This window comes from Notolabrus celidotus, chromosome 16 (assembly GCF_009762535.1).
Source record: "Notolabrus celidotus isolate fNotCel1 chromosome 16, fNotCel1.pri, whole genome shotgun sequence".
Classification (NCBI taxonomy): domain Eukaryota; kingdom Metazoa; phylum Chordata; class Actinopteri; order Labriformes; family Labridae; genus Notolabrus; species Notolabrus celidotus.
This window is the reverse complement of record NC_048287.1, coordinates 27038135-27065074: the sequence shown is the minus strand read 5'-3', so window position 1 is coordinate 27065074 and position 26940 is coordinate 27038135. Positions and strand designations below refer to the sequence as shown.

The 26940-nt window shown below is 40.4% G+C and overlaps 2 protein-coding genes across 3 annotated transcripts; both read left to right on the top strand.

The window, feature by feature from the left end:
• Positions 1-930: 930 nt before the first annotated feature.
• klhl43 (kelch-like family member 43) lies at positions 931-17680 on the top strand. Its single transcript, XM_034705059.1, has 7 exons — positions 931-1157; positions 10192-10723; positions 12392-12540; positions 13145-13491; positions 14812-15111; positions 15208-15383; positions 15527-17680. The coding sequence occupies exons 2-7, from the start codon at positions 10416-10418 to the stop codon at positions 16317-16319; spliced, it is 2073 nt and encodes a 690-aa protein (XP_034560950.1). The 5' UTR covers positions 931-1157; positions 10192-10415; the 3' UTR covers positions 16320-17680.
• Positions 17681-21163: 3483 nt separating this feature from the next.
• rpl11 (ribosomal protein L11) lies at positions 21164-26940 on the top strand. Of its 2 annotated transcripts, none has more exons than XM_034705267.1 (6): positions 21164-21210; positions 21857-22007; positions 23200-23306; positions 23478-23609; positions 26497-26607; positions 26858-26940. In XM_034705267.1, exons 1-6 carry the CDS (start codon positions 21178-21180, stop codon positions 26885-26887), a joined length of 564 nt encoding a protein of 187 aa, XP_034561158.1. In that variant the 5' UTR covers positions 21164-21177; the 3' UTR covers positions 26888-26940. The 2 variants fall into 2 exon arrangements, with proteins under 2 accessions (XP_034561158.1, XP_034561159.1); XM_034705268.1 differs by having other exon boundaries at positions 21186-21239.

Sequence of the window (26940 nt, the reverse complement as noted above, 5' to 3'; positions counted from 1 at the left end):
AAAAGCATTAAATACTAATGGTATAGGGTACCTTGAGACAGCATTAAAGGTAATCTAAAATAAACACTACAGGGTGACTTGAAACAGACACTAATAGGTACCTTAAAATTGACCCTTCAGGTACATTTTTATCAAATGTTAAGGTGTTCCTAAATTCAATTCAATTATGTTGGGTACCTTAAAATGAGTGCCAAACTGAACCATGCTGCAGATGCTTGGGGTACCTTAAAACAGACCCTTATGGATACCTTGAAACAGATGCTGTAGGGAACCTTTAACAGGATATTCTATGGTACATTAGGGTTCTTCAGGGTTCCTTAAAATCAGTGCTAATGGTTTCTTAAAGCAGACAATATTAAGGTTTACATAGTACTTAGAAACAAAAATTGTTGAAACCCTCTTCACAAGGCCAAATATTTAACTTTTGACTTCACTAAATTTGTCTGACAGCTTTGTACTTGATCAAGATTCAAACGTTTCTGCTATCAGGGCCTGTTTTCTGCACAAAGACTTCAGATACTTTTACTATTGCTTGAATGAGGTTATGTGTGAATATACTTTCACAGTGTGTTTAAGTAGGGTAGGTCGTTAAATGCTCTTAATAATATTTCAGGTTTTTAACAGAGTTCTGTGATCAAAAGTCAAAATAAGAATTAAAAACACACACACAACACCACAACCAAGGTCTAAAACCTGAAACCTGAAGACCATTAAAGTGGGAAGGAAGGTGGTGGGTGATGGTGGTGGTGCTGGGTTTGGAGGAGGACATTCAGGCCCGCCTCTTTGTGGATATTTTGGGAGGGGAGGGCGACGAGGGGTGCCTGTATTTGGAAATGGAGGTGGATTTAGGAGGTGGAAAGGAGAGGATCTGATGTGATCTCATGGAGGAGTGGTTGGATTTCATAGCTCTGCTGGGGGGGGGGGATGAAATCCTACGTCACAGCCTCGGATGGGACCCTGATACCCTTTGGGTACTGAGATACACTTCACACACACACAGCACTCTGGCAGACTGACAGAGGACAGAGGGACACGGCAAGGAGGAACCTGTTAGAGAACAATAACAAAGACAAAAGAAAGAACGTAACAGAAGGGTTAAAGAGAGAAGGAAAGAAGGAAAAAGGACTGAAGAAGAGCAGGAACCAGGACGAAGAGAGGTAAATGATGTCTTATTATGCTGTATTTCAGCTTGTTGAGACAAGAGGAGAATAACTTTACACGTTAAGCTTTATTAAAGACTGGAGAAAACACTTCAAATATTCAAGCATGTTAAGCGTTGATGTTTTGCAACAGATGGGAGCCACCAGCGCTGCAAAGCATTTAAAAAAATCACTCTCAAAGCATACAACAGAGCATAAATACAACTCTGAGGTCATTCTTACTTATTCAGAGTAAAAGTACTACAGCAATGCTCTCTTAAAAAGTCCTGCACTCATCTCGTTCTTTAGTAAAAGCTCATATCTGTCCGTATGGAACGACAAACATGATACCCAGAAAGGCTCATTTTATAAGTAATCTATATTATATCATTGGTTTAAAGTTATCAATGCATCATGAGCACACAAATTTAAGAAGTTGGAACAAATTCTAACTATGTTATAAGGCTGGGTTGCTTCGAGGTGTGAAAGGATAGGATCTCAACTGACAGTAAAATACGACATTGTATGGATTTATCGTGTAACATATTTATATCTCATATAATGCATCTTTTAATTTTAAGAATAAAGAAGAAAAAAACAGTACTGAAGATTTGACATACAAAACAAATGATTTGGTAGTATAACAGGACAGATTTCAGGTTACACTTACAGTGCATCAAAGAGTAAAAATAACCTCTAATAACATCTGTAACAGTGTAACGTATGAGTGTATATTCTTCAGTAACACTTGTAAAATATCATACACAATATATGATGTTGTACGTCTTTGGAAAGGCACCATAATGCCCAATAAGTACATTTTGCTCGTGATATTTTTGGATATTTTCAAAGTAAAGCGTGTACCAAAAAAACAAACGACTAGTCTGATGCTTTCATAAAATACATTTCTATCTTATATTTCTATTTAAGTGCAGAGTGGAAACAACGTGAAGCAGTTCTGACAACACCTCGGTGGGTGTCAGTCCTTCTCTTTCCAGTCCTTAGCTGTAAAAACACACACACACACACACACACACACACACACACACACACACACACACACACACACACACACACACACACACACACACATGCATGTTGTGTTTGTCAGCACCTATAAATACCCTCCTGAGATAGACAGAGGAATTCAGCTACAGCTGCAGAGAGATAGAGTTTATGTGCAAGCATCCGGGATGGTGTTTTCTTTGTGCGTATGTGTGTAAAAAAGAAAAGAAAAAGGTGACAATACAAAACCAAAGCCCTGCATGCCGCTGATACCACTTTACCACTCTGATATATTTTGAAGAATTATCAGTGGTGTTCGTTTTACACAGAGGTCATGTTGAAGGTCTAAATTTGAAAGCACAACCCCAACAACTCTGCAGTTCAGTTTCAACTCGACAGCAATTTTTAGCACCTTTCAACTGATTGTTTCACTTTAAAGGAAGGTTATTGTTTTGGTTTCATCACCTCTCTCATTAGGATGTTTTCAGCTGCAGCAGGAGACAGGTTGTGACTAGACGTTAGTGAAGTTATTAGCAGACAAATATCAAAAGTCAGACATCTTTTATGGCTGATTTTCTGTACGTAGGAAGCATCAAAGTGTCCAAGGAGTTGGAGGAGACCAAAAATAGAGCTAAAATAAAGTGAATCTACACATATGATTTCCTCTGTGTTGTGATTCCTGGGCAAAATCCCTTGCTTGAAACTCTTCTTGTACTTTGCGTATCGCCAAGGTGGAGGTTATAAACAAGCCAAGCTGTTAATTGAAGGTGGCGTTCCAACATTGCAGACCTCTGCTTGGTCACACGCATTGACTGTACATTAACATGGACAGGGTGCCTCCATTTACTCCCATTGTGGGATGTGAAGCCACAATGCCGCCTCACTGGGCACTGACGTATTGTGGTGGTGGAACCTAGGAATGCGCAGAGACAACTAACATCACCCAGAACATACATTAAACGTAGCGACTGAAACATCAAAGATCTCTCAGTTAAATGTATTTGACGTGTGTTTTAACATTCTAGTTTGACCCATGTTCCACCTGCTATAATGGAGGAGGCAGGCTTATTATCCACACTGCAGCCAGCCCCTCTGGAAAGCTTGTTCTGACCATGTTTTAAATACTTGGTGGGTCAGTAAAGAGCCACTAGAACTGAACTAAAACCGTGTTCGATTTGTTAAAAGCAGACATTCGACTGCCTATGTTGCGCAAGGGACGATTTCATTACAGTTACAATAAGCTAAAAATATCCAGCCTAAATTAAGGAAGTACTTTCTTCAGTGGAAAATAAAACGACAAAAGTACCTGGAGCCAAAATGGAAAAGCAGAAGAGTGAATTGAGATGCAACCAGAGGAGGTTAAAGATGTAAATACAGTCATTAAGTTACCAGAGGCTGAAATCTGAAGCTGAAGTTTACCTGTAACACATGATTTAGTTGACTGTGGTGAATCAATCTGAGCCTGGTTTCTGTCAAGTTTATAATTATATCTTTAAGTACACATGTAGAATAATGCAGTGTAGTTTCAGGACGCTTGATGTTTGGACTTCTGTCATTTATAATATTAAAGTCAACAACGATTTAGAAAGTTGTAGTGTATTTGGCTGTAATTTTTTGGCTAAAGGTCATCACTTAAACACATCTTAACACAATCTGTTTTTACGTCTGGTTTGGTCATTTCATGGGCAGCAGACTGACCTGGGACTGACACTTGTGACCTTTTCAAGTCAGGTAACATAAAAAACATGCAGGGCTTAAGTTTCTCATATGAAAACAACATAACAGGCTACACACGGAGCTATTTTTTCCTTCTTAGTAATATTACAGTCGTACATTTTATCATGTAAGCTGAGTATTTAAAAAGTTAAAAATAAGTACACACTTACATAAACTGTATATGCACAAGTTCCACAGCAGCTGTATCCTGTGACACAACACGTACAAAGTTATAGGTAGCCACGTCTGTCACTTTGGGTGGCCCTGAAGGACAAATCAAATTTACAAAAGATGAAACACTTTTACAAAGTTGGAGACAAATTTACATTTTGGAAAACATTTTTACATTTTATAAAACAAAATTACATCAGCAAAACAGTTTTACCAAGGCCAAAACAAGTTTACATTTAAGGAAACATATTTACAAAAGATGAAACACTTTTACAAAGATGGAGACAATTTTACAAATGGCGGAACACATTTCCTTTAAGTCTGACTCCTTTTAGCCTGACTCCATTTAGCCTGAGGCGATGTGGTCTAAGGCCATTTCATCTGAATTCTGACACATGATGAAGGTTTTGCGGAGACATGATGCTTTTTCATCTGAGGTCGAACACCTCACTCTGAGACCCGAGGATGTCCTAATATGCAAACCATGTCCATCTCTGTTTGGTTTCTCTCCATCCAAACAAACTAAATGACCCCTCACTCAATCACTGCCAGATCACTTCCGGTATCTGGTACATTCCCTTTCCGTAAAAATGAAATGTTAATTTGTTTCAGAAATGGTAAAAGTGTTCAGTCATTTGTAAAATTGTCTCCAACTTTGTAAAAGTGTTTCATCTTTTGTAAATTTGTTTTGTCCTTCAGGGCCACCGTAGTCACTACATGCAAAAAACAATCTGAATTAAGCAAAGACACAAAACAAAAAAACTGTCATGAATAAAACAGAAAATATATGAGAAAACTGGACTCTTTATCGTTGATGTACAACATTTTGGCATTACAGACACTCAGATATTTGACATTGTTAAAATATTTGTGAATTTAATGTTATTTGATTGTAAAGTTCTTCCAGGAAGCTAAGAAAGAAAATCATGAGACGGTCACATATCCATCCATCCATCCATCCATCCATCCATTATCTTGACCACTTATCCCGTTAGGGGTCACGGGGGGCTGGAGCCTATCCCAGCTGGCTTCGGGCGGAAGGCGGGGTACACCCTGGACAGGTTGCCAGCCTATCACAGGGCTAAGACGGTCACATACTTATTCAAAAAGTTGTCTGTGTTGTTTGTCGCTCACACCAGGAGGGTGTAAAAAGATCTCTGAATACCTCAAACCGTGTTTAACCACCTCCTCCTCAGGTTGCCATTCAGGCTGCGGTGCTGTTGTTGTGAAACAAGACGCTGTTGTTATTTACAGTGTGTTTATCAGTGTTGATGATGGTGGTGGTGGTGGTGGTGGGGTTAGGTCTGGATCACAGTGCGGCTGATGACAGTGCAGCTGCTCTCAGCTCTGACCTTGGTCCCAGATATTTCCGAAGGCTGATCTCTGCTCAGCAAAGATTATTTTCATGCCGCAGAATCCCCCGACAAGAGATACGTGTCAGAGAAATGTCGTCAAGGACGTGAATATAAATAAACATTTGTTTTTATATAATATACAGTTATTTAGAGCCCTCTTAATTAGGTCTGCTTTCGAGGAAATTACACTTTACCTAAGTAGTTCCAGTCCATACTGCTTTATACCTTTACTTCACTTTGTATCAGAGGATAATGTTGTACTACACTTATCTAACTAAGCACATACCATTCAGAAGAAGAAGATATGAAAAGCTATGATGGCATTTTTTTAAAGAACAAAACAAAGAGTTCAAAATCTTTGTTTTGTTTGCAGCATTTTTCAACACACCAGTGTCCAGCTTTATCATTTTAACAACAGGCATCCTAAGCAGACATGCATCCACTACTGTCCTGTGATAACAAGTTAACATCAGATTTTTCCTGGACTTGACACAAAATATTGATTTAAAAATGATTCATGTATACAGTTTTAAAACAATAGTCCCTCTGATCTTATAGTTGGTGGCACTAAACAGTCTAAATTCACCATCAAGTTAAAAATCAAGTCTGGCCTTTTGATGAATAACATGAAACTGAACATTTCATTTGAAGGTAAAATCAAATAAAGTGAACAAGACTTCTGCGTGAATATTTACAGGGAACTTTCATCCTCATGCAGCGCTCCTTCTTCTCTGAACTTTAAACATAAATGAGGCAAACATCACAACTTTAAACACTGTTGTGAGTTAACACTTCTGTTTCAAGTTACTTTATAGAGATCAGCAACTTAAAGATGCACTCACCAGCTCCACTGTCTTCGCCAGGACTGTAGGACATGATCCAATATTTAAATGTATCTCATCTTGTTTGGCCGTTTTGATTTAGAGAGCCAACAGAAAATCCTGTTTTTGCCACAGTGTCAACAGACAGAGTTGAAATGTGCTCGACTCCTGTCTGGTCCTGCTGGAGGTTTCTGCCTGTTAAAGGAAGTTTGTCCTTGCTGCTGTAACTTGTTAAATGCTGCAAAGTGCTCTGCTCATCATGGTGGATTAAGATGAGATCAGACTGAGTCCTGTCTGTAAGAGGGGACTGGATCTGAGCCGGTCTTGATGTTGGGTCTTTGTTAATAATGGAACATAGAGTACGGTCTAGACCTGCTCTGTTTGGAAAGAGTCTTGAGGGAACATTTGTTGTGATTTGGCGCTATATAAATAAAGATTGATGGATTGAGTAGAAGCTGGGTAAACAGAAAAGAAGGCATATTGTTGAAATTACCCAATTACGTACAAAAATAATTAGATATGGTGTTTTTCGACCGCAGGAACTTTACCCCGGAACTCGGGACCTTACCCCTGAACTACGTGCGTTTCGACCGGAGGAACTAGGGTCTAAATTTAGTTCAGGGGTAGATAATCTCCCCCCTGAAAAGCCCCTGCTTGCGGGGTAGTACTTTTCAAAGGTCCTGGGACTTTCGGTTGAACGTAATGTTGTTTGTGGAGTTTACACAGTTGTTGAAACACAGAGGGAGTTCCTGGAAATGCATACTAGTGTAGTTTTTTATTAAGAATTCAAAATATTATTTAATATAATTTTTTCTCTCTATACGTCACTGGCCTGATTTGCACTATCCACCCGGGACTTCAGCCCGTGGTCGAAACGCAGACAATAATGGGGGCACAGGAACCTTTTAGTTCCGGGGAAAGTAGTTCTGGGGGCTAAAAGACCCCAGAACTCTTGGTCGAAATGCACCTATAGATTTAATATTAGCTTTAGACCTTTTGCAGGGGCCCAAACTTTATAGTGGAAACCAACGTGTTAAAATGAATTAAAACCAGCTCACAACAAGTTTATTTATGATCTAATGTAAGTTTCAAACTTGAGTCTACAGAATTAGTATTTCCATAGGTATTGAATGAAGGACTTTTCCTTGTAATGGACTTTTTTATTCTGTAGTGTTGGTAGATTTGACTCAAACAGAGGATGTGAACACATCTGATGATTTTCTGTGCTTCTTACCTGTTCACTTGTAAAATCTATGTAGTTTATGTTTGTGAAAGTATGAAGACCGTGCTGTTAGCTTTGTAGAAACAAGGTGTAAATAATCATTGTCATGTTTGTTCACCATGTTGGTTTTAAATCAAGCATGTTTTTGTCACCGTCCTGCCCCTCCTGTGTCCAGTTGCTCCTGTCACTGACTCTATCAACTCTACACGTGTCTTTAATGCCTCTAAGAGAGTCACATTTGAAACTCTGCTCCTGTCACATTAAACACACCTCCTGATGAAAATATTTGAAGTCACTTCCTCTGACTGAGCATGCAGGATTACTGACATCTCTCTTCCTTTCAGTTAATTTGTGGTGTAATGAGGTTATAAAGTGTCCTTGGTGTGTGGTGTTGCAGTTTTAACTGTTTAAACAGTGACTGCGACATCCTAAATAGCCTGCCTGATCTGTAACTGTGGGCCCCTCCTCTTCATATGACACCAGCGACAGCTGCAGCTTCGCCCTGTGCGATCCCGTCTCCTCGTCCCCGCTCTGTCCATGTGTGGAGGCCACGGGTGCTATTTAAAAAGAGCCAAGTTCAGACTCGGAGTGATAGAGGAGGGGAGGGGAAGGTGATGGACGGAGTGAATCATGAACACATTTGTGGTCATGATGGTTCAGTGTAGTAATGTTAGTGAAAGTTTTCTATGATGAGAGAAGTTACGACTAAAGTTACAACAAAGCTGATTTTAGAGTTTCAGGTTACAGCAGCACTTACACTGATGTTTGCATCATTAGCATGGACAGTATTATTTAAAAAATCAGATGAGTCAGAGAAGAGGTCACAGACAGGTGTGTGTTATGAGACTTCTTCAGGGCAATGTGTAAGAATAGAGACACTGGAGTACAGGGACCTATCTACTGATTTAAACTTAGCCTGCGTCCAGTATGAATATAAAAGATTAAATTTAGGTATGTATTATATATATATATGTCTTGAAATAAAAATAGCTACACACACACACACACACACACACACACACACACATACACACACACACACACACACACACACACACACACACACACACACACACACCATAGATTCTTCTTAGTTGTTAAAAGGCAAAACTTCCTTCAAGCAAATTTTTGACCAGAAAACAACAAATTAAATCTAGAAATAATTAAAAGAATCAAATTGTATGAGAAAAGAATTTTAGCTCTATTTAAAAAATGGAATATTATGTAAGAGAATACAGTCATAATATCAAAAGAAGAATGGTTGGTGACCACTCGCACATATTTTGGGATTGCCCAAGGTTTCTAAAGAGTGAGGTAGATAAAGCTCTGGGAATTGATTTACTATTCACCCCAAGCCAGTTTCTTTTCGATCTAAACCCTGAAGACAAGTACACCAGAGACCAAGAGCACCTGTTACATATTCTCTTGATGACTGCTAGGAAAATGGGGACAATAAAATGGATGAATTCACAGCCACCTACAGTGGTACAGTGGAAATAGAAGCTGAGGGAGGTGTATGGAATGGAGGCTTTAACTGCTCAATTACAATTACGGTCTGATATCTTTGTGAAGAGACGTCTACCTATAGCGACATATCTCTTTAACTAAAGGGAACTGTGCATTGTGCTATAATGTCTGAACTATCCACTTACTTTATTATTTTTCACTCTTCAGTTTTATTCAGCTGTCTAGGCTCCAATGTGTTTTCTTTCTCTTTCTCTTATTTTCTTTTTCCTTGCACTGTCGTACATTTTCTGTGATGTTGTCAAGGAATGTTCTGTGTTGTGTTTTTCTATGTTTAATGAAAAAAATAAAAAATAAAGTTCCCAAAAAAATTATATCAAAAGAATGAAGCTGGAATTTTAGGCTGCTTGCACAAAGCACAAATTAGTCAGAAAGGGCAAAACTGAAACAAAGATAGAAATTAATCAGGTAAGGATGTTTGTGAGGCTCGGTGAGAGAGATTAGATCAAACTGGAACTAAGCTGAGGCCCCAAATAGGCACCAGTGTTTTTTTAATGACAGCAGAGAGGTGATCTCTGCTCTTGGCTCAGGTGAATATCAACAAGCTCTGTGCCAGGAACAAAGCTGATCTTGACTCACAGTTCCTGAGTTTGAAATACTCTGCATTAAAAGCCCAAAGTGCAGTTGCTGCCTCTCAGCTGAAGTTACACGACCTGTTGGAGGTGAGGAGCTGTGTTTGTTGTTAGAACCATTGACTGTACATGAGTAATGACGATGCTCCTTCACGGGAGCATCGTCCTTCGCTGGGAGACTTTTTGTCCAATGTGGCGTTCTTGTCCTGTTTGTTGATTCCAGACGACCTCTCCTCGTTTCATATCAGCACTCGAACGTGATCTCTACACTCTCTGTCACACTCACTGCTGTGATCTGAAGCTCATTGCAAACATTAATAAGATTCTTCAGTTGCTCTGTGGTCAAAACTTATAGCATGTGCAGTGAGGCATTGATGGTCAGGGGGGGCAGCTGTAAACCACAAACCCCGACCCCGAGGACAGTCGCAGCTGTCATTCACAAACTGCAGGCTCACAGAGACAGTCTGTAGGTGGATTAGAAAACATGTGGGCTCTCTGTCTGTCTGTTTGGGATGTTTGTGTATCATAGACTGAATGCCATAAGCTCCCCTTACTACAGGCTGCAGTATAAATCATAAACTTCACCTCCAAAGTATTTATTTGAGCTCCTAGATTTGCTCAACGAACTATAATCGCATCTTTGTCTGTTTCTTGTTTTTGTTTCAGGTGCTGTGTGCTGTGTTAAAGTGAAACCATCAACGAAATCCAGAACCAGTCTGTCCATTGTACAATTGTATTGGTCGACACAAAGCTTCAACATCCAGCTGAAAAGCAGAAAGGTTCTGCTAACGATACCGAAGTCAAGCAAACCTCAGTAAGTCATCCCAGAGCAAACCAACTCAATCAAACTAAAGTCAAAAGTTACCAAGAACCAACCTCAAAGGTCAAAGATGGCACCCAAGAAGAAGGCCTCACGTCCGAAGAAGCCTGCAGTGGAAACAAACCCTGAGGTCGCTCCGGTCCAGCTGAAGGTGGAGAGCCGGGGTGATGGCGTGGTGGTGATGGAGACCGGGGTGAAGATGATCGAGCAGATGGCGGCGCTAGACATCGCCAAGCTGAACAGCCTCAACCTGCCGCTGCCTCTGCCGCCTCCCGTCATCAAGCCCGGAGAGAGAGGCCTCGGGCTGGGCTGTGAGCTGACCCGACCCCTGCATGGGAACGCCGTGCTGGAGGAGTTCAGCAAGATGCGCCAGGAGAAGTAAGATGTTAATGTTTATATCATCACTGAAGTCATACAATGAGTCAGAGAGGATGTGATTAAATTACACAAGCAGGATGATCACGTCTATATCTGAATGATATGTAATGACGGGACATAAAGGCTTAAGCAAATATAAAATAATACAACAATGATTAAAGGCAAGTTAAATTCAATGCAACAGTGAGGTATTTTGCAGTATAAAGGTGTACAATAACAAAAAAAGAGCAATACATTACAACTTGAATAAAGTATCACAATTAAGTTCTATTAAAACATAATAAAATGACGGTATATGATGACAATACAGTACATTAAAAATATATTTTTTTACATTACAGTTCTTAAGATAAACAATTAAAATGATACGGTTAAATTTGACACAATAACAATAGGATCCATTTCAATAAGGATCAAATAAAAAATATTCATTTACATTGAATTAAAATATAATATAATCATGAATGTATTCCGTAATGATAAGACAATTATACAAAACTATTTGAATATAAAATATATTTCAATAATGTACAGTTACAATAACATATTACTAAAAAGCAATAATATACATATATAAAAAAAATTTCCACAATCATCACTTGATAATATAATCAACACCCTTTATACCAAGATTCACATAAACCAGTGGAATTCTTCATTGTTTTTGAGCCTTAATAATGCTGTGATTGTCTCTCTATTCCTGATCCACTGTTCATTCTGGCACAGACAGACCTCCTTTCTCCCACAGAGGAACAGTAGGCTACCAAGGGAGAGCCCGGTAAATGTATAAGATGGAATTAAAGCTAACCATACAAGAGAAATAGCTACACAGAGAGAAAGAACCTTAATGTAAAAACTAAAGCCTGCTCCAGCTCCCACATAAATAAGCTTAACTTGCTGTGCACATATAATGTTTTTAATCAAATCTTTTTATTTAGACATTTAGAAAAACTACAAATAGTGTACATTGTAATTCGGAATAAAATACAATGAACACACTAATTAATAAAAATATAAAATAATAAAAACCCACCCCAGAGCAAACTGAGACCACCAGCTGCATCAGACCACGACACAGATCTTAAACGTGGCCAGATCTGTTCTTCAGTTTTTCAGCTAATGAAGCCCACATTTGAATATTACACCCTTAAAAAGAGACAAAATTGTGATTCAATCCATTTATGGTTAAATGTAGTACAGCAATGATGATTCTAATTCAGCCAGTATACAATTCAAATTCCTGTAAATATGACTAATATATATTTTTGATCAAGATACATAACAATAAATTAAATTAAGATTCTAAACAATAATGATAAAGCATGATAAGTTGTAGAAGTAAAATATGGAAAACATTCAATTGAAATGCTTGAAAATATTAAAACAGCATGATTCTCCTACCTGCTAGTTATCTTAAAATAAGTTATGATACATTTACTTGACCATATTTTTACAGTTATGATGACATACAATTACAAAACTGTAATATTACAGCGCAGTATAAATGGTGCAATACAGGGGTCCCAATTTGTGCATGCTTCAGCAAAAATTTCACATGATATTGTATTCTGATACGTTTATATTATGTCGCAGGGTGATTTTAACTCTCTGATTTATTATAATCAGAGTAAATGTTTTGCATGTCACTCATTCATCGTTCCTCCTCAGGTTCCTGACTGATCTGGAGTTGGCCTGTAAGACCAAAGCCTTCGACGTCCACAAGCTGGTCATCTCCTCCGTCAGTCAGTACTTCAGGGAGATTCTGGCCAAAGACCCCAGCATGAAGCGCCTGGAGCTCCCCTCCCTCTCACCGCTGGGTACGCCAGTCTGACTGCACTTCAGTCCAGTTGTATAACAAATATTATGTTTCATGTTGCATGAAGTTCAAAGATTATTTCAGGGCTTTCCTCTGACTTTCTGTCAATCCCTTTCAGAAGATTTTTACCTTTACTTTTTATGAACTTTGTCCATTTTGTCCATTTCTAGCTTTTTTGTCATATGTGATAGTAAAAGTGAATACATTTGAGATTTGATACCTTAGGTTGAAGGAACTTGCATCTTGATGACTTCACCTGGGGCTCGAGGGAAAGTGTGACGGCCATTATTTATTACTTTCTGACATTTTAGTCACCAAAATCTAAAAAGCAAATACATAATTAAATAAATTCATTTTTTTGAAACATTACTTCATACCAAATAAAGATAAAAATGACAAAAAAATTATATTACCAATCAATAGTATAAGAGATCCTCAATCAAGATTTGAGATAGCACTTTCTTCCAATTTTGAAGGGGAAATTAAAGGGCACAAATCATGTCTCACATGTCTTCTTCTTGAGATATATCTGGTTTCCATGTTAGAAACTCAAAGAATACAATTAGTGAATTAAACCTGTGTCTTGTGTCACTCTGTGTCTGCAGGCCTGGCTAATGTCATCACCTTTGCTTACCTGGGCCGCGTCCACATGTCTCTCTACACCATTGGCTGCACCGCCTCTGCCGCCGCCACCCTGCAGATCCCTCAGCTCCTGAAGATGTGCATGGACTTCCTGTTGGCCGAGCTCAACGTGCAGACCTGCGTCTACATCTGGAACATCGCTTCCGCCTACGGCCTGCTGCCCGTCTGCGATGCCGCCCGCCGCTTCGTCCTGGAGAACTTTGTGCAGTTCGCAGACACACCGCTCTTTACTCAGCTGACCCTGGAGCAGATCTCTGCCTTCCTGCAGGACGACTCACTGCTGCTGCCGTCAGAGGTCACCGCTTTCCAGGTCAGATGTCAAACTTTGTCTGAAAAGGTCAAAGGTTAAAAGAAAGCAAAATAAATGCTGTTAATTTTTATTAGTGTTTGGCTTCAAAGTTAGTTTCCCATGAATTATTGGAAACTTATTTATATTTAATATCCAAACTGAGGAGAATTCTGGGTCGTTTGGATGCTCCCCCTAGTATTAACTCGTCGACCCTCCAGCTATTTCCATCTAATCCTAAAAACAAACCCCAGACCAGCTGTTCAGAACAGCACCCATGAATCAAAGCCAGTCGCCTGCAGGTTCACTGTGAGCAGAATCCCCCAAATATAACTCACTGTATTCAAGTACACTGTTTATTAATATGCATGCATGACAGACTTAAATAGAGAGCAGCTGAGGGGGAGTGATGCGATGAGAGTTGTATTTATAAACTGCACCAAATGTTAGTCCATGTATATGTTTTAATACAAACTCCATTTCATACAGTTGTCTTAGAATTAAGGCAAGTTTCTGCTTCCCTTGCGGATCAAGCTTTGGAATACCATGACCTGGATGACTGAGAACCTTCACAGACATGTTTCTCATAACGTTAATTTCATAAAGTCCTGCAGGCCTGTTATATTTTGCTGTAGGGTGTTCTTTAAGCCACCTTCATGTGGAAGCTAAAAAAATAGGTGGCACTGCATTAAAAACAGATATGACTCTGTAGTGGAATTCACTACATGGGCTCAAAAACCATTGTCCGTCAACACAGTTTGTTGCTGCATCCACAAAAGTAGGTTCAAACTGTACCATGGGAAGAGGTGGGACACATGGGCAATCAATCAATCAATCAATCAATCAATCAATCAATCAATCAATCAATCAATCAATCAATCAATCAATCAATCAATCAATCAATCTTTATTTATATAGCACCAAATCACAACAAATGTTATCTGAACAGAGCAGGTCTAGACCGTCTATGATATATTGTTAACAAAGACCCAACATCAAGACAGAAAAAGATCCAGTCCCATCTTACAGGCAGGACTCAGTCTGATCTCATCTTGATCCACCATGAGCAGAGCACTTTGTAGTATTTAGCAAGTCACAGTAGCAAAGACAAACTTCCTTTAACAGGCAGAAACCTTGAGCAGGACCAGACTCATGTTAGACACACATCTGCCTTGACTGAAAATCCGACAGTCTTTTGAAGAGGGACCAAACAGCTTGTTGTCAGTGCTCAGTGCAAAAGACATCATCCCTGATGGTACGAGGATGCATACGGGCCCATGAGACATCTGGGAAGGCACCATTAATGTTCCTCTTTGGTCTCTCTCTCTCTCTCTCTCTCTCTAGCTGGCCATGAGGTGGCTGGACTTCGATGCCTCTCGTCAGGCTCACGCTGCAGAGCTTCTGTCTCTCATCCGCTTTGAGACGATCCCTGCCAGCGAGCTGGTGAGTCAAATTCAGCCGGTGCCTCGAATGATGATGGACCCTCAGTGTCACCGCCTGCTGGTGGACGCCATGAACTACCACCTCCTGCCCTACCAGCAGAACACCCTGCAGTCCAGACGCACTCAGGTGCGAGCTGGTCAGCAGACTCTGCTTACCGTCGGGGGTCGACCCTCGCTCACTGAGAGAGCTCTCAGCAGGGAGGTCAGTGTGTCATCAGTGTGTTTTTGTCTTTTGTGTTTACTACCTTAAAAGAAACTTGATATAATCCCTTGCTGACCTTTTGACTTTGTGGTCCAGGTGCTGTGGAGGGATCCTCGTGAAAGCGGAGCCACTTGGCGTCACCTCACCCAGCTGCCTGCAAAGAGCTTCAACCAGTGTGTGGCTGTGATGGACGGATTCCTGTACGTGGCTGGAGGAGAGGACCAGAACGATGCCCGCAACCAGGCCAAGCATGCAGTCAGCACACTCAGCAGGTACAGGAACAGGAACAGTTAACTCAGAACCCTCATGAGACTTCTTTGGAGGTCATCACAGGAATGTAGACATGACTACCAGGAGAATCAGGTGACCTGGTGTAAATGGAGCCCTCACTCTCTGCTCTGCTCTCTTCCACTAGATACGACCCTCGCTTCAACACCTGGCTCCACCTGGCCAGCATGCGTCAGCGCCGCACCCACTTCTCTCTGGCAGCCAGTGGTGGCCGCCTGTTTGCCATTGGAGGCCGCAATGTGGAGGGTCTGCTGGCCACCACCGAGAGCTACCTGCCATCCTCTAACACCTGGCAGATGCGTACTCCCATGGAGGTGCCACGCTGCTGCCACTCCAGCGCCACCCTGCCTTCTGGAGACATCCTGGTGACCGGGGGCTACATCAACTGTGCCTACTCCCGCTCTGTGGCCTGCTACAAGGTGGATACCGACACCTGGAGCGAGTGCGCCTCCATGGAGACACCCCGCGGCTGGCACTGCTCCACCACCCTCGGAGGAAAGGTGTATGTGGTGGGAGGAAGCCAGCTGGGGCCTGGTGGTGAGAGGGTGGATGTAGTCTCTGTGGAGGTCTTCGAGCCAGAGGGCCGCACATGGAGCCGGGCCGCCCCTCTGCCCCTCGGCGTGAGCACCGCCGGTCTGTCCCCGCTGAATGAGAAGCTGTACCTGCTGGGCGGGTGGAATGAGGCGGAGAAGCGCTACAAGGCAGCCGTGCAGAAGTACGACCCTGCCACCGACAGCTGGTCCATCGCAGAGGATCTACCCGAGCCCACGGTGGGAGTGTCCTGCTGCACCCTGACCCTGCCGCCTCGCCCTGCGCCGCGCCGCCAGCAGCACCGCAACACCCCTGCCCACGAAGAGCAGCAGCTGAAGAACCGGAGCAGAGAGAGCAGCATGGCTCCTTCACAGACCATCACAGCGTAGAGAAGCAGAAAGGAAGAGTGGGGAGGGTTTAACCTCTGGGGAACATGTGGATCATGTCTGCTCCTTATTATTTGGTGTGAAAAAATAACTGTCTTAAAACTTATTTCAGAATTAACCCAAAACAAAAGCTTTATTTAACACCTGAAAGTTTTAAAATAAGAGAGGAGACTTTAATCCTTACTGTTCAGAGTAAATATATGGCCTGTTTGCTGTAGATTCACACATTTTATATGAAACTTTTTTTATCCCTGAATGTTCCTGGAAGTGATTTTGAGGAGCCCACTAAAAATGTCTGCTTCAAAACCATCTGCAGACAGAGATGATTCATTTCGGGCAAAGCAATAATAAAAAAAAAGAGAGCTTATGTGGTCCAAAGTGATCTCAGGAGGTTTTAAATTTGAGGAAAAGGTAGAAAAAGGCTGGATTGTAGAGTGGAGGAGGAGGCGGAGGTGGAGAGGTGATGGGTGGAGGAGGATGAATCTGTGTTTGAGCGGGTTTGGGGTCGAGCAAAAATGTCACTGTGAATCCACTGGCAGTTTGTGTACAAAGATGTAACTAAGCAGAATGTGTGACATGACACTGTAAAAATAGAGTGAGTATGGCTGTGTGTGTGTGTCTGACTGTGTGTGTGTGTGTGTGTGTGTGTGTGTGTGTGCAAGAGAAGAGTGACTGTCAGGAGTGTGAGTTGACGCTAAGGGAAAATGAGGCAATTTCCACAAAAACTGCAGTCATCAATATTTCTCAACAGCAAATATTTCTCTCGAGGACAAACGCAGGCCAGCAGTAAACAACATGTGTTTATTGTTTTTTCATTATTTAATGATTTAATGGATGTGGAGTAGTTTAGATCAACAGAAAAAATAGAAAAAAATATGCAGTAGTGGTTCTTAAAAATAGATATTTTATAAGTGCAATGGAGTGGAAGGACGAAAACGTTAAAATAAGAGGAAGGAAATGTGACGCCGACACGACACAGGTGAGATTTAAGTGGGAATAAAGATTAAAGCTGTTCAAGTGGAAACATTTATCACTTTAATATATCCAAAAAGAGGAAAAATAACTTAAAAAAAGAAGGGGTAAATTGTAACTTCTCACCTGTGTTTGTGTTTCAACATTTACCTCCTCTGACGTCTAATTTTTACTGAAACGAAGACAAACTACCGACTGAAGCACCAGTGAGACTCCAGAAGGTGAAAAGACGCACTGCGGTCAGCTGTTGAGTGCATGCAGAGTTAATGATCAATGAGGACAATCGGGCTCGTTTGATTGGCTGAATCCCCTCTGAATTTGTCTCCTTCTTGGCACTGGATGAGCTCTGGGCTGCGGGTTTCACTGAATAAAAGCCAACGTGTTAAAAACTACCAGACTCTGTGTGTTTTTATTTTCTTCTTTTTAGGATGGATGCAGTGGCGGTTCTAGACCAATTTACTGGGGGTCCAGGCTGGGGCCAAGGGTGTTGTCAGAGGGACACATTCAACTCTGACCAAAGAGACTGAAAGGGCGAGGACCGGCTGAGAACAAACTGGCAAAACATCAGTGCATCCCTATATACTAGACATATATACTACTGTGTGCTACATCAACATGCAGACTGACAGCAGCTGTTTGGCTGTTTACACTCAACATGAGTCCCTGAGCGCTCTAAGGGACTGGAACCAAGTGCCACATGCATGTGTTCCGCCTGTAACATCGGCGCAATACCAAAGCTTTTTTTATTGTATAATATTTGTTTGGTGTAGAGGGGGGGCCACAGGGTGGGGTCTAGATTCAGCCACAGGGGCCCCTGTTGGCCCCTCCCCAGAACCGCCACTGGATGGATGCTGGGAAATGTAGTCACAGATGTCAGCAGTCTTCCCGGTGATCGCGGTCGTGTCTCTTACTGTTAGAAAGATACTTGAACCTGAAGTGGAATGTTTCAGATGTTTCTGAATTTTTGGAGCTGTAGGATATAAAAATAAAAATTAAAACAGGATCATGTTTGAAACATTTTTTTGACATGCAATAAGTCAATAATATTATCACTTTAAATCTGACTTTCTTCAATAACTGATGGAAAAATATTATCTTTATCACAATTTTCAAGTTTTTTCTCAAGTGCACATTTTTGTACAATATCCACCTAAAAAATGTTACACATTTACAAAAAATAATTGGGAATTTTATGCACTTTTTTAAATATATGGAAGTCCAAAGTGGAGTGTAAATTCTTTATACATAAAAGCAGTTTAATGCAGACTTTTGCACGGCACTTTCCAGAGCCTTCTTTGTGAAGTTATGTTTAAGTATTTATAATAATAATAATAATAAAAATAATAATCATTTTATTTGTAGAGCACTTTTCAAAAACCAAGTTACAAAGTGCTTCACATGGGCAGCAAAATAAAACAGGCATATCATAAAAACACACAAGTCAAGATAAATAAATAAAACATATTTTAAAAGACATAAAATTCCCCTAAAAGAACTCTAAAGGGCTACAATTATTTTAAAATATATTTCTTAAGACGGTAAAAATAAAATAAAATTCAGATAAAATCCAGGAAGGCTCTGCGATAAAAGTATGTTTTAAGAAGGGATTTAAAAGAGCTCACTGACTTAGCAGACCTGATCTCCTCCTGTTCCAAATGTCCTACTTTTAGGGAAGGGTCTGTGATAACAATTAATTTACTAATAAACCCTGGTAACACTGGGAGCATCAAACGTGCACCACTACTGCCCACCTGTGGATAAAACTCACCCTAGAAGCATCAAGTCAATCCAACAGTCACAGGCCCACTCTCAGTGTCCACGCTCACTGACATTGAGGCACATTCCTACCAAGTCTGTGAGGGCTTAGGGCTGTCCCAGGCCCAATCTCAATGTCCTCCCTAAGCCATGAGTCCTTCTTGACTTGATTGACGTCAGCTGGAAAGTGATTGAGGGCAGGAGGCTGTGAGGGCTCAAACTGTAGAACTGGGAATGGGACAACACTTTGAGACTTCTCACGTGACCTGCATGACGTCATGAAGCTCACCTTAGCAAATTTTTATTGCACAATTTTTGTTTTTTACTTTTGCTTGGAAGTCAGCTCATACATTTCCTTCTCCTTTCTGAAATCTGATCCCTAAGACAGTAAAATGTGTTTGTCTAGTTCTGTTTGTCTCAGTGGTTTAGTCGTACCTGTATATTGTGCGTCTCCACGGTTGAACGTGGAGCAAACACAGAGCTGATTTCATTCAGATCAGGCTGTTCATTTAGAGGTGGTAATGATTGCTATAATTCTCCACCTGAGCCCTCATGGCCATATCTGCAGCCTGTGTTAGAGGTTTTTGAAATGAAGAATGATATGTATCGTTTGAACACTCTGCCTAATCATACAAAAATTCACAGTCCAACCTGAGAAAGCGTGCTGACCTACATAACGTTTGTTTCATTCCAGATGAACATTTCAAACTATATCGTCTGTGCTTGGAGTAACTTAGTTTCTGTTTTTATTCCATGGTATAGTTTTAGGGATTTCAAGTAATGGTTTCTAGATAAACATGATGTAACCGAATGTACTCCTATGTATTCCTGACTGCACATATGTATTTTGAAAATACAACGTTTTGAGATTTTTTAAGAAGTACTTTGAATACTTAAGTTTTTTTAAAAGCAAGTACTTCAGTACTTTAACTCAAGTAATAATTTGACAGAGCAACTTTCGCTTGTATTGGAGTAATATTTGACATGGAGTATCTATACTTTGACTTAAGTTATGAAGCTGTGTACTTGGTCCACCACTGGGGATCAATAAAGTATTATCATCTTTAACACGGGCTGATGAAATCAACAGGGCTTCATTTATTTATTTATTTATTTTATTACTTCAAAGTGATAATACCTTTATGTAAATGAATATGGGTTGTGATTAATGTGTATGTGGTGAGTGTAGTGTGTCGTGAACATATATAATGTATTGTATGAATTCATGTGCTTTGGCAATAACATTTCTTTGTTCATGCCAATAAACCAAATTTGAATTGAATTGAAATTGATAATTCCTCTGGAGACGATAGTATTTCTGAATTTGTTGGGTATTTCTGCCAATAATCATTCCACCACGGTGCAAGACTGAACGCTTCAGGCGCTCCTTTGTGCCCACCGCCATCAGACTGTTGAACAGTAACGGAGGCCACAGACTGCACCATGCTGACCACTGACAACCCCCCCCCCATGAACAGATCCATACCATCCCTGCTCTGTCTGTCACACCCCATCATCTCATCCTGAACTGACATTCTTGACTGCTGCTGGCATTATAATGCATAATATGTTATTTGATATAATCTCGCTATATTATATTATGGTATATTACATTATTATTGTTTATTACAACTCACTGTCATACTACATACCCATATTTATTTTTATTTATTGCTTAATCTGTCATTACCAACTATAATCACACCATGTCAACCTGTCACTACTGAAACATTTTTAATACTGCCTGTAATTACTGCTATTTAATGTAAATTCCATTTGTGACATTGTATATATCTAAATTGTAATTTTATCTTTATCTTTATCTTTATCTTTATTTTATTTTATTTTATTTTATTTTATTTTATTTTATTTTATTTTATTTTATTTTATTTTTACTTATTGAAAGTTCTTCTTGATTGCACTTATGTCTGGGTTGCTGTAACAACTGAATTTCCCCCCGGGGGATCAATAAAGTAATATCTTATCTTAATCTACTCCTGCGTGTGTTAACTGGAACTATCCCTTTACACCACGATGTCACACCGAGCTCTTTTAGAGTGAACACACTGTTATAAATTCCTTTCACCGGAAGCGCAACGTCCTCTTCTAGTGATCCAACATGGCGGTGAGTACTATGTCACATCGTACCACGGCGATCAAATGTGAAGTAGGGATTTCAATCCTCAATCATCGGAGGTGTAGAGCCGTCCTGAGTATTATTGAATGTGCTGGGACTTAGACTCCATCATGAAGTGATAATATTGAGTGGTATTTGTTCTTAAAAGGCGATATAAATACTTAAACCTAACAAGCCGAGTGATGCTAACATGCTAGCATATGAAACTGTCGCCCCTTGTACTTGTAACTCTATTTTACTTTAAAGTGTCGTCACTGTATAAGTGAGCTCTTCACGCGCACACTTTCTGCAGTTTAAATGAAGTTTTAAAGGCAGTGTTTGAGCTCTGAATTATAATATACTGTAGTGCTATGAAGGGAGACCTGTACGGACATGTCCTCCGGCCGGCGTGTGTCGGTCTGAGGTCTGCTGAGGGGTCTGGATGTGGTCTAAGGAGATCTCTGCGGGAACATTTAAGGGCTTATTTTGTATCTAATGTTACATTTCAGCTTAGTTCGATGTTGACACTTCATGTAGCTGTTTTGCTAATGCTAGCTTGTTATCAGACTTGAGAGGAAGCAGGTCATCTCAACATGGCACCACCTGACAAGGTGTCATCTTGTTCAGGTGTGTCTGTGAGTTGGACTGAGTGTTTGATTTTGTCACGACTCTAAGCTTTTTATTCTGTGTCCTGCAGGACCAGGGTGAGAAGAAGGAGAACCCCATGAGAGAGCTTCGCATCCGCAAGCTCTGCCTGAACATCTGCGTCGGTGAGAGTGGAGACAGGCTGACCCGTGCTGCTAAGGTGCTGGAGCAGCTCACAGGGCAGACCCCCGTCTTCTCCAAGGGTGAGTTGTTGGTGTGTGGAGTGAAGGCTTTTAACTGCAGGTACAATGATAGAGGTGGAGATGCACTATGTGGATAAACATATCCGTGACATCAAAAGGGTCTGTAATGACATTGTATTCAAATACTTTAATAATGAGTTGGTCCCCATTTTGCAGCTAAAACAGCTTCCACTCCTCTTGGAAGTTTCTGTGGGAATTTGCACCCATTCATTCAGCAGAGCATTCATAAGGTCAGGCACTGATGTTAGATGCGAAGGCCTGGCTCTCAATCTGTTCCAGTTCATCCCAAAAGTTTTTAATGGGGTTGAGGTCAGGTCAGATTGGGACGGTACAGGATAAAAAGTTAACAGGAGCAGACGGGAGCGGGAAGGTCTTCAGGGACTGTTAAGTCTTACTTGTGATAGCTCACAGTTTACACACCTGCACCACCAAGTAACTCTGGATCTCTCCTGCTCTGCAGTTCAACTCTGAAGTTTCTCCTTTTTTTTCCTCCGGTGCATTATTTCACCTTTTCCTCTGTGAACTCGACGCATGACATCTGCGTGGTCAGAATCACTTATTAAGTTTAGTTGTATTTTTATGACTTTGAAGCTGCAGACCTGAACAGCTGATCAGTGCGCTGCAGGCCGAGTAGCACGTCCGTGTTGCGTCTGCAAATAATGCAAAAACGAATGAATTTTCGGGATGGGACACAAGTGAAAATTCCCTCCCATTTCACCCTCTAGTCAGAACTTGTGTCAGGTTCTTTGTAGTCCTTGCTTTGTGCACTGGTATAGAAAATGGCTTTCCCCAAACTGTTGACACAAAGTTTGAAGCATAGCATTGTCCAAAATGTCTTGGTATGCTGAAGCATTAAGTGGCCCATCACTGGAGATAAGGGGCCTGATTTGAAACACTTAAATTCAGTAATTAACAGGTGTGGCTGTAACTTTTGACCATGTAGTGTATGTGGGGGTTGTATAGGAGGTACACAACAGTGATAATTACAATAAGTTCCCAACAGTTTGTGATTAGACACCCTTTTCTACCCACTCTGTCCCTCTTGAAATCTGTCTCAAGATATACAAATTTGATGCTTTGTAATGTCCAATCAGAATCAAGATGTGTACTTACCCAGAAAACAACCTACATAATTTCTACTTCCAGGTGGAGCCTGTTCTTACCTGTCATATGTTCTTTCTTCACCTTCCAGCCCGCTACACTGTGCGATCATTTGGTATCCGCAGAAATGAAAAGATTGCTGTCCACTGCACCGTCCGAGGGGCCAAAGCAGAGGAGATCCTGGAGAAAGGGCTCAAGGTAAGAGAGTCACGATTTAGTGGTTTGGTTTTGGATTAAATGTGTTTTAACTTGAAATTTGTGGCTGGGTTACAAGTCAAGTTTACAGAGCAACAGCAGGAGAGTTGTGTTATGAATGGATGGAGATGTTTTGATGCTAACCCAGCGTCGCTCTGCTGCTCGTGTCTCCAGGTGCGCGAGTACGAGTTGAGAAAGAACAACTTCTCTGATACCGGAAACTTCGGCTTCGGCATCCAGGAGCACATCGATCTGGGCATCAAGTACGACCCCAGCATCGGCATCTACGGACTCGACTTCTACGTGGTGAGTGGCAGAAATCTGTGTGTAGCTGGTTGGAGTTGTCAGGGGTTGTTTGCTGACATTTCAGACGACACCAAAAGATAAAAAGTTTCTACATGCTGCGTACTTGATACCAGCGTTTAGGATTATCCACTCATTCTCAGTCTCTGGTATGAAGCTGTCACTGAGGTCGAGTTTTGTATCAGGTAAGACTAAAATCAGGGGTGTGATTCTGAAGCAGTGACTCGAGTAAAACATGATGCACAAATGACACACTTGAAAGTCAAGGGTAATGAGCGATTCAGCAGACTCTTATAACATACAGGATGACATGTGGGACCAAATCTTTAACAGTAAACAACATTTATGGATTCTACTAAACTTATATCTTCATTGCATGGTCGGTGCTGCTCTCTACATGGTTAGCCACAGAAAAGAGACGCATTCTGAATTATTTGAAGTTTTTAAAAAAAAATGTACCGTTCTCCATGTTTTACAAATCAAGTACACAGAGCAAAATTCCGGCTTTCTTTTACATTAATCACACACAGACCACTTGAATGCAGCGTCAGAAGTTCTGGGTGTTGAAAAATTGCTGAGCAGAGGTTTGTAAATTTAGTTAGATGGTATGAACACGTGACATATGCACACTTTAAATGGTTCAAGGAACTTATTGTTGCATAATCATCTTAATTTGTTGGATAGATGTCATCGAAAAAGACAAATATATAACAGTACAATACAAATTGTGTTTTCCTACACTTTCTTTTTTGTTGTTGTAATTCTCTTTTTATTGAGATATCTGGTCATTACAACACATTTCAATACATCTTAAAAACATGACCTTTTCTTTTTTTAAATAAAACAAAATACGTATGAAGTAAAAAAAAAACTTGATTATAGAATGTTAACACATCTAGTGGGAATTTACTTTTATGAATATACATATCCAAATATCTCTATTCTAAAATCACTTTTCTTTTTTCAGTCATAAAAGTCTACTGGCCCTTCTTTAAAATTGCACTTCAAGGAGCAGTTATATAAGCCAAGAGACAGGACCAGAAGAAAAGTAAATAAATAATATAAGTAAAATAAAATACAACAAGATTAATATAATGAACTAAGAATTGTGATAATAATGACAGTGATAATAACATTTGCAATACTGACGATATAACATACATTAACAATATGAATACCAATAACACTTAAAAATCTGTAGCAATGAACCAAGGGGATGGCAGTTTGCATTTATCTTGTAAATTGTAATCTAGGGGTTGTTGTGTACTATATCCATTTTCGCTGAAGTCCTTTGAATTTATCCATCTCTAATCTGGCCAAATAAGTCAGTTTTTCCAAAGTGTAAACTCTTTACATCACTTCAGCCCAACCCTTGACCTTAGGTATCTCTGTCATAAGCCATTTCTGTTATGGCTTTTTCACTGGAAATTTTCCTCCACTTTCAATGTGTATAGTTGGGATGGGCATTGATTTTTGAGTTGCTTAGAATATTTTCTCATTTTAAAAGTACAGTTTTTCATTTTCACCGGTGCCAGGTTGTAATACAGTATTCCCGCCACACGGTGGCTGTAGAGCGTCTTAAAGCTGTTCGTTATCCACATTAAGTATCAGGAGAAGAAGAATGCTAACTGCATTAAATAACAAATGAAGAGGAAAACATTAGCGACAGTCGCTGCAATCATTTCAGTTTCTGAATCTCACACCACCACACACGTATGTCCAGAGACTGAGCATGCCTGTAAAATTTAAACGCACGCCACTTCACAGAAACTCGACGCTGGTGGCCTAGCGGTCTAAGCGCCCCACGTAATGAGGCTACAGTCCTCATCGCAGAGGTTGCGTGTTCTATACCTGCCGGTCGACAGTTTCCTGCATGTCCTACCCCACTCTCTACTCCCCACATTTCCTGTCAATTCAATTCAATTTGCTTTATTGGCATGAACAAAGACATGTTGTTGCCAAAGCACATCAAATTCATACACATTACATATATATTCATTAAATATTATATTCAAAGCAAAAAGGCCAAAAAATATAACTTTAGAAACATCGACATATAGATCAAGACAGACTCTGTCCTGCTGCTGGGGAACGTGACTGCCACACAAACAGGCCGTTAACGGGATAATGCCCGTCCCTAGTTTGAAGCTTCAGCTGCTTCATCAGATTTTTTAAGTGAATGTTTAAATATTTGATCTGCTGATTTAATGCGTGTATATTTGGATTTGATTCCCCTTCCATCAGTCGTTAATAGGAAATAATTAGATTGCCTAAATGTTGATTTCATATTGATTGTTTTGAAGTGGTCTGTGGTCACAGTCAGCCCGTGTTGTTGGAGCTCATTTGGCATCTTCTGATGCTTGAGGCAACAAACTCGGCTAAAGATTCAAGCTTGTCTGAGTTAAAGAGCAGGTTTTAAACTTAAAGAATTTGAATCAGAGAAATGTTTGCTGGAGTAAAGAGAAACATTTCATTGTTGTCCACTTAGGTTGGTGAGTTTCTCGAGTCTTGTTCAGTGTTCTTAAATTCTTAATTAAAGCCCTTAAAACTGAAAATTTCGTTCTAGCTATTTTAGGTTGTAGAGGACAAACACAAGTGTAACGTCTGAGAGCTTCAATCCACTGACAAATCTATTCAACCAGTGATGTAGTCCAGACACCAGAAACAAATATCCATGACTTATTGAAGCCTGGTTTATCGCCAGTTGTATTTTTAAAACACAGTTTGCACTTCATATTTTTGTGCATAGAAATTAAGATGATTTAAAGGGATATACAAGTGGCAGTCTGTTTGTACTGATACTCATCCATGCTGCTGGGTTGTTTGGCTGCTGGAGTGTTTTGTGTCTTGAGCTCTTCTTCTGACCATCTGTCCCGTCTTTGTCACTCAGGTTCTGGGCAGACCCGGCTTCAGCATCGCCGACAAGAAGCGGAAAACAGGCCGCATCGGTTTCAGGCACCGCATCCGTAAAGAGGAGGCCATGCGCTGGTTCCAGCAAAAAGTGAGTGTTAAGACTCTGAAACATCTTCAGAGACATCATCTAATAGTTGAACAATTTTTTTTGTGTGTGCTAAAAGTAAATATTAAAAAAGAACAAGATGAAAACTCCAAACACTCAAGACTTTACTTTTTATAGTCTGAATTTTCTTTCTGGCTCAGTCAGACAAATTCAGCTTAAATACGTATTTCATCTCGTCTTCTGATAAAGTGATTTGATGACGGTCTAATATTTGTTTCCTCTCTCTTTCCAGTATGACGGTATCATCCTCCCTGGAAAGTAAAGGACCTCCTTTTGATCCTGTTTGTATCAAAGAAAATAAAACCAGAAAAATCA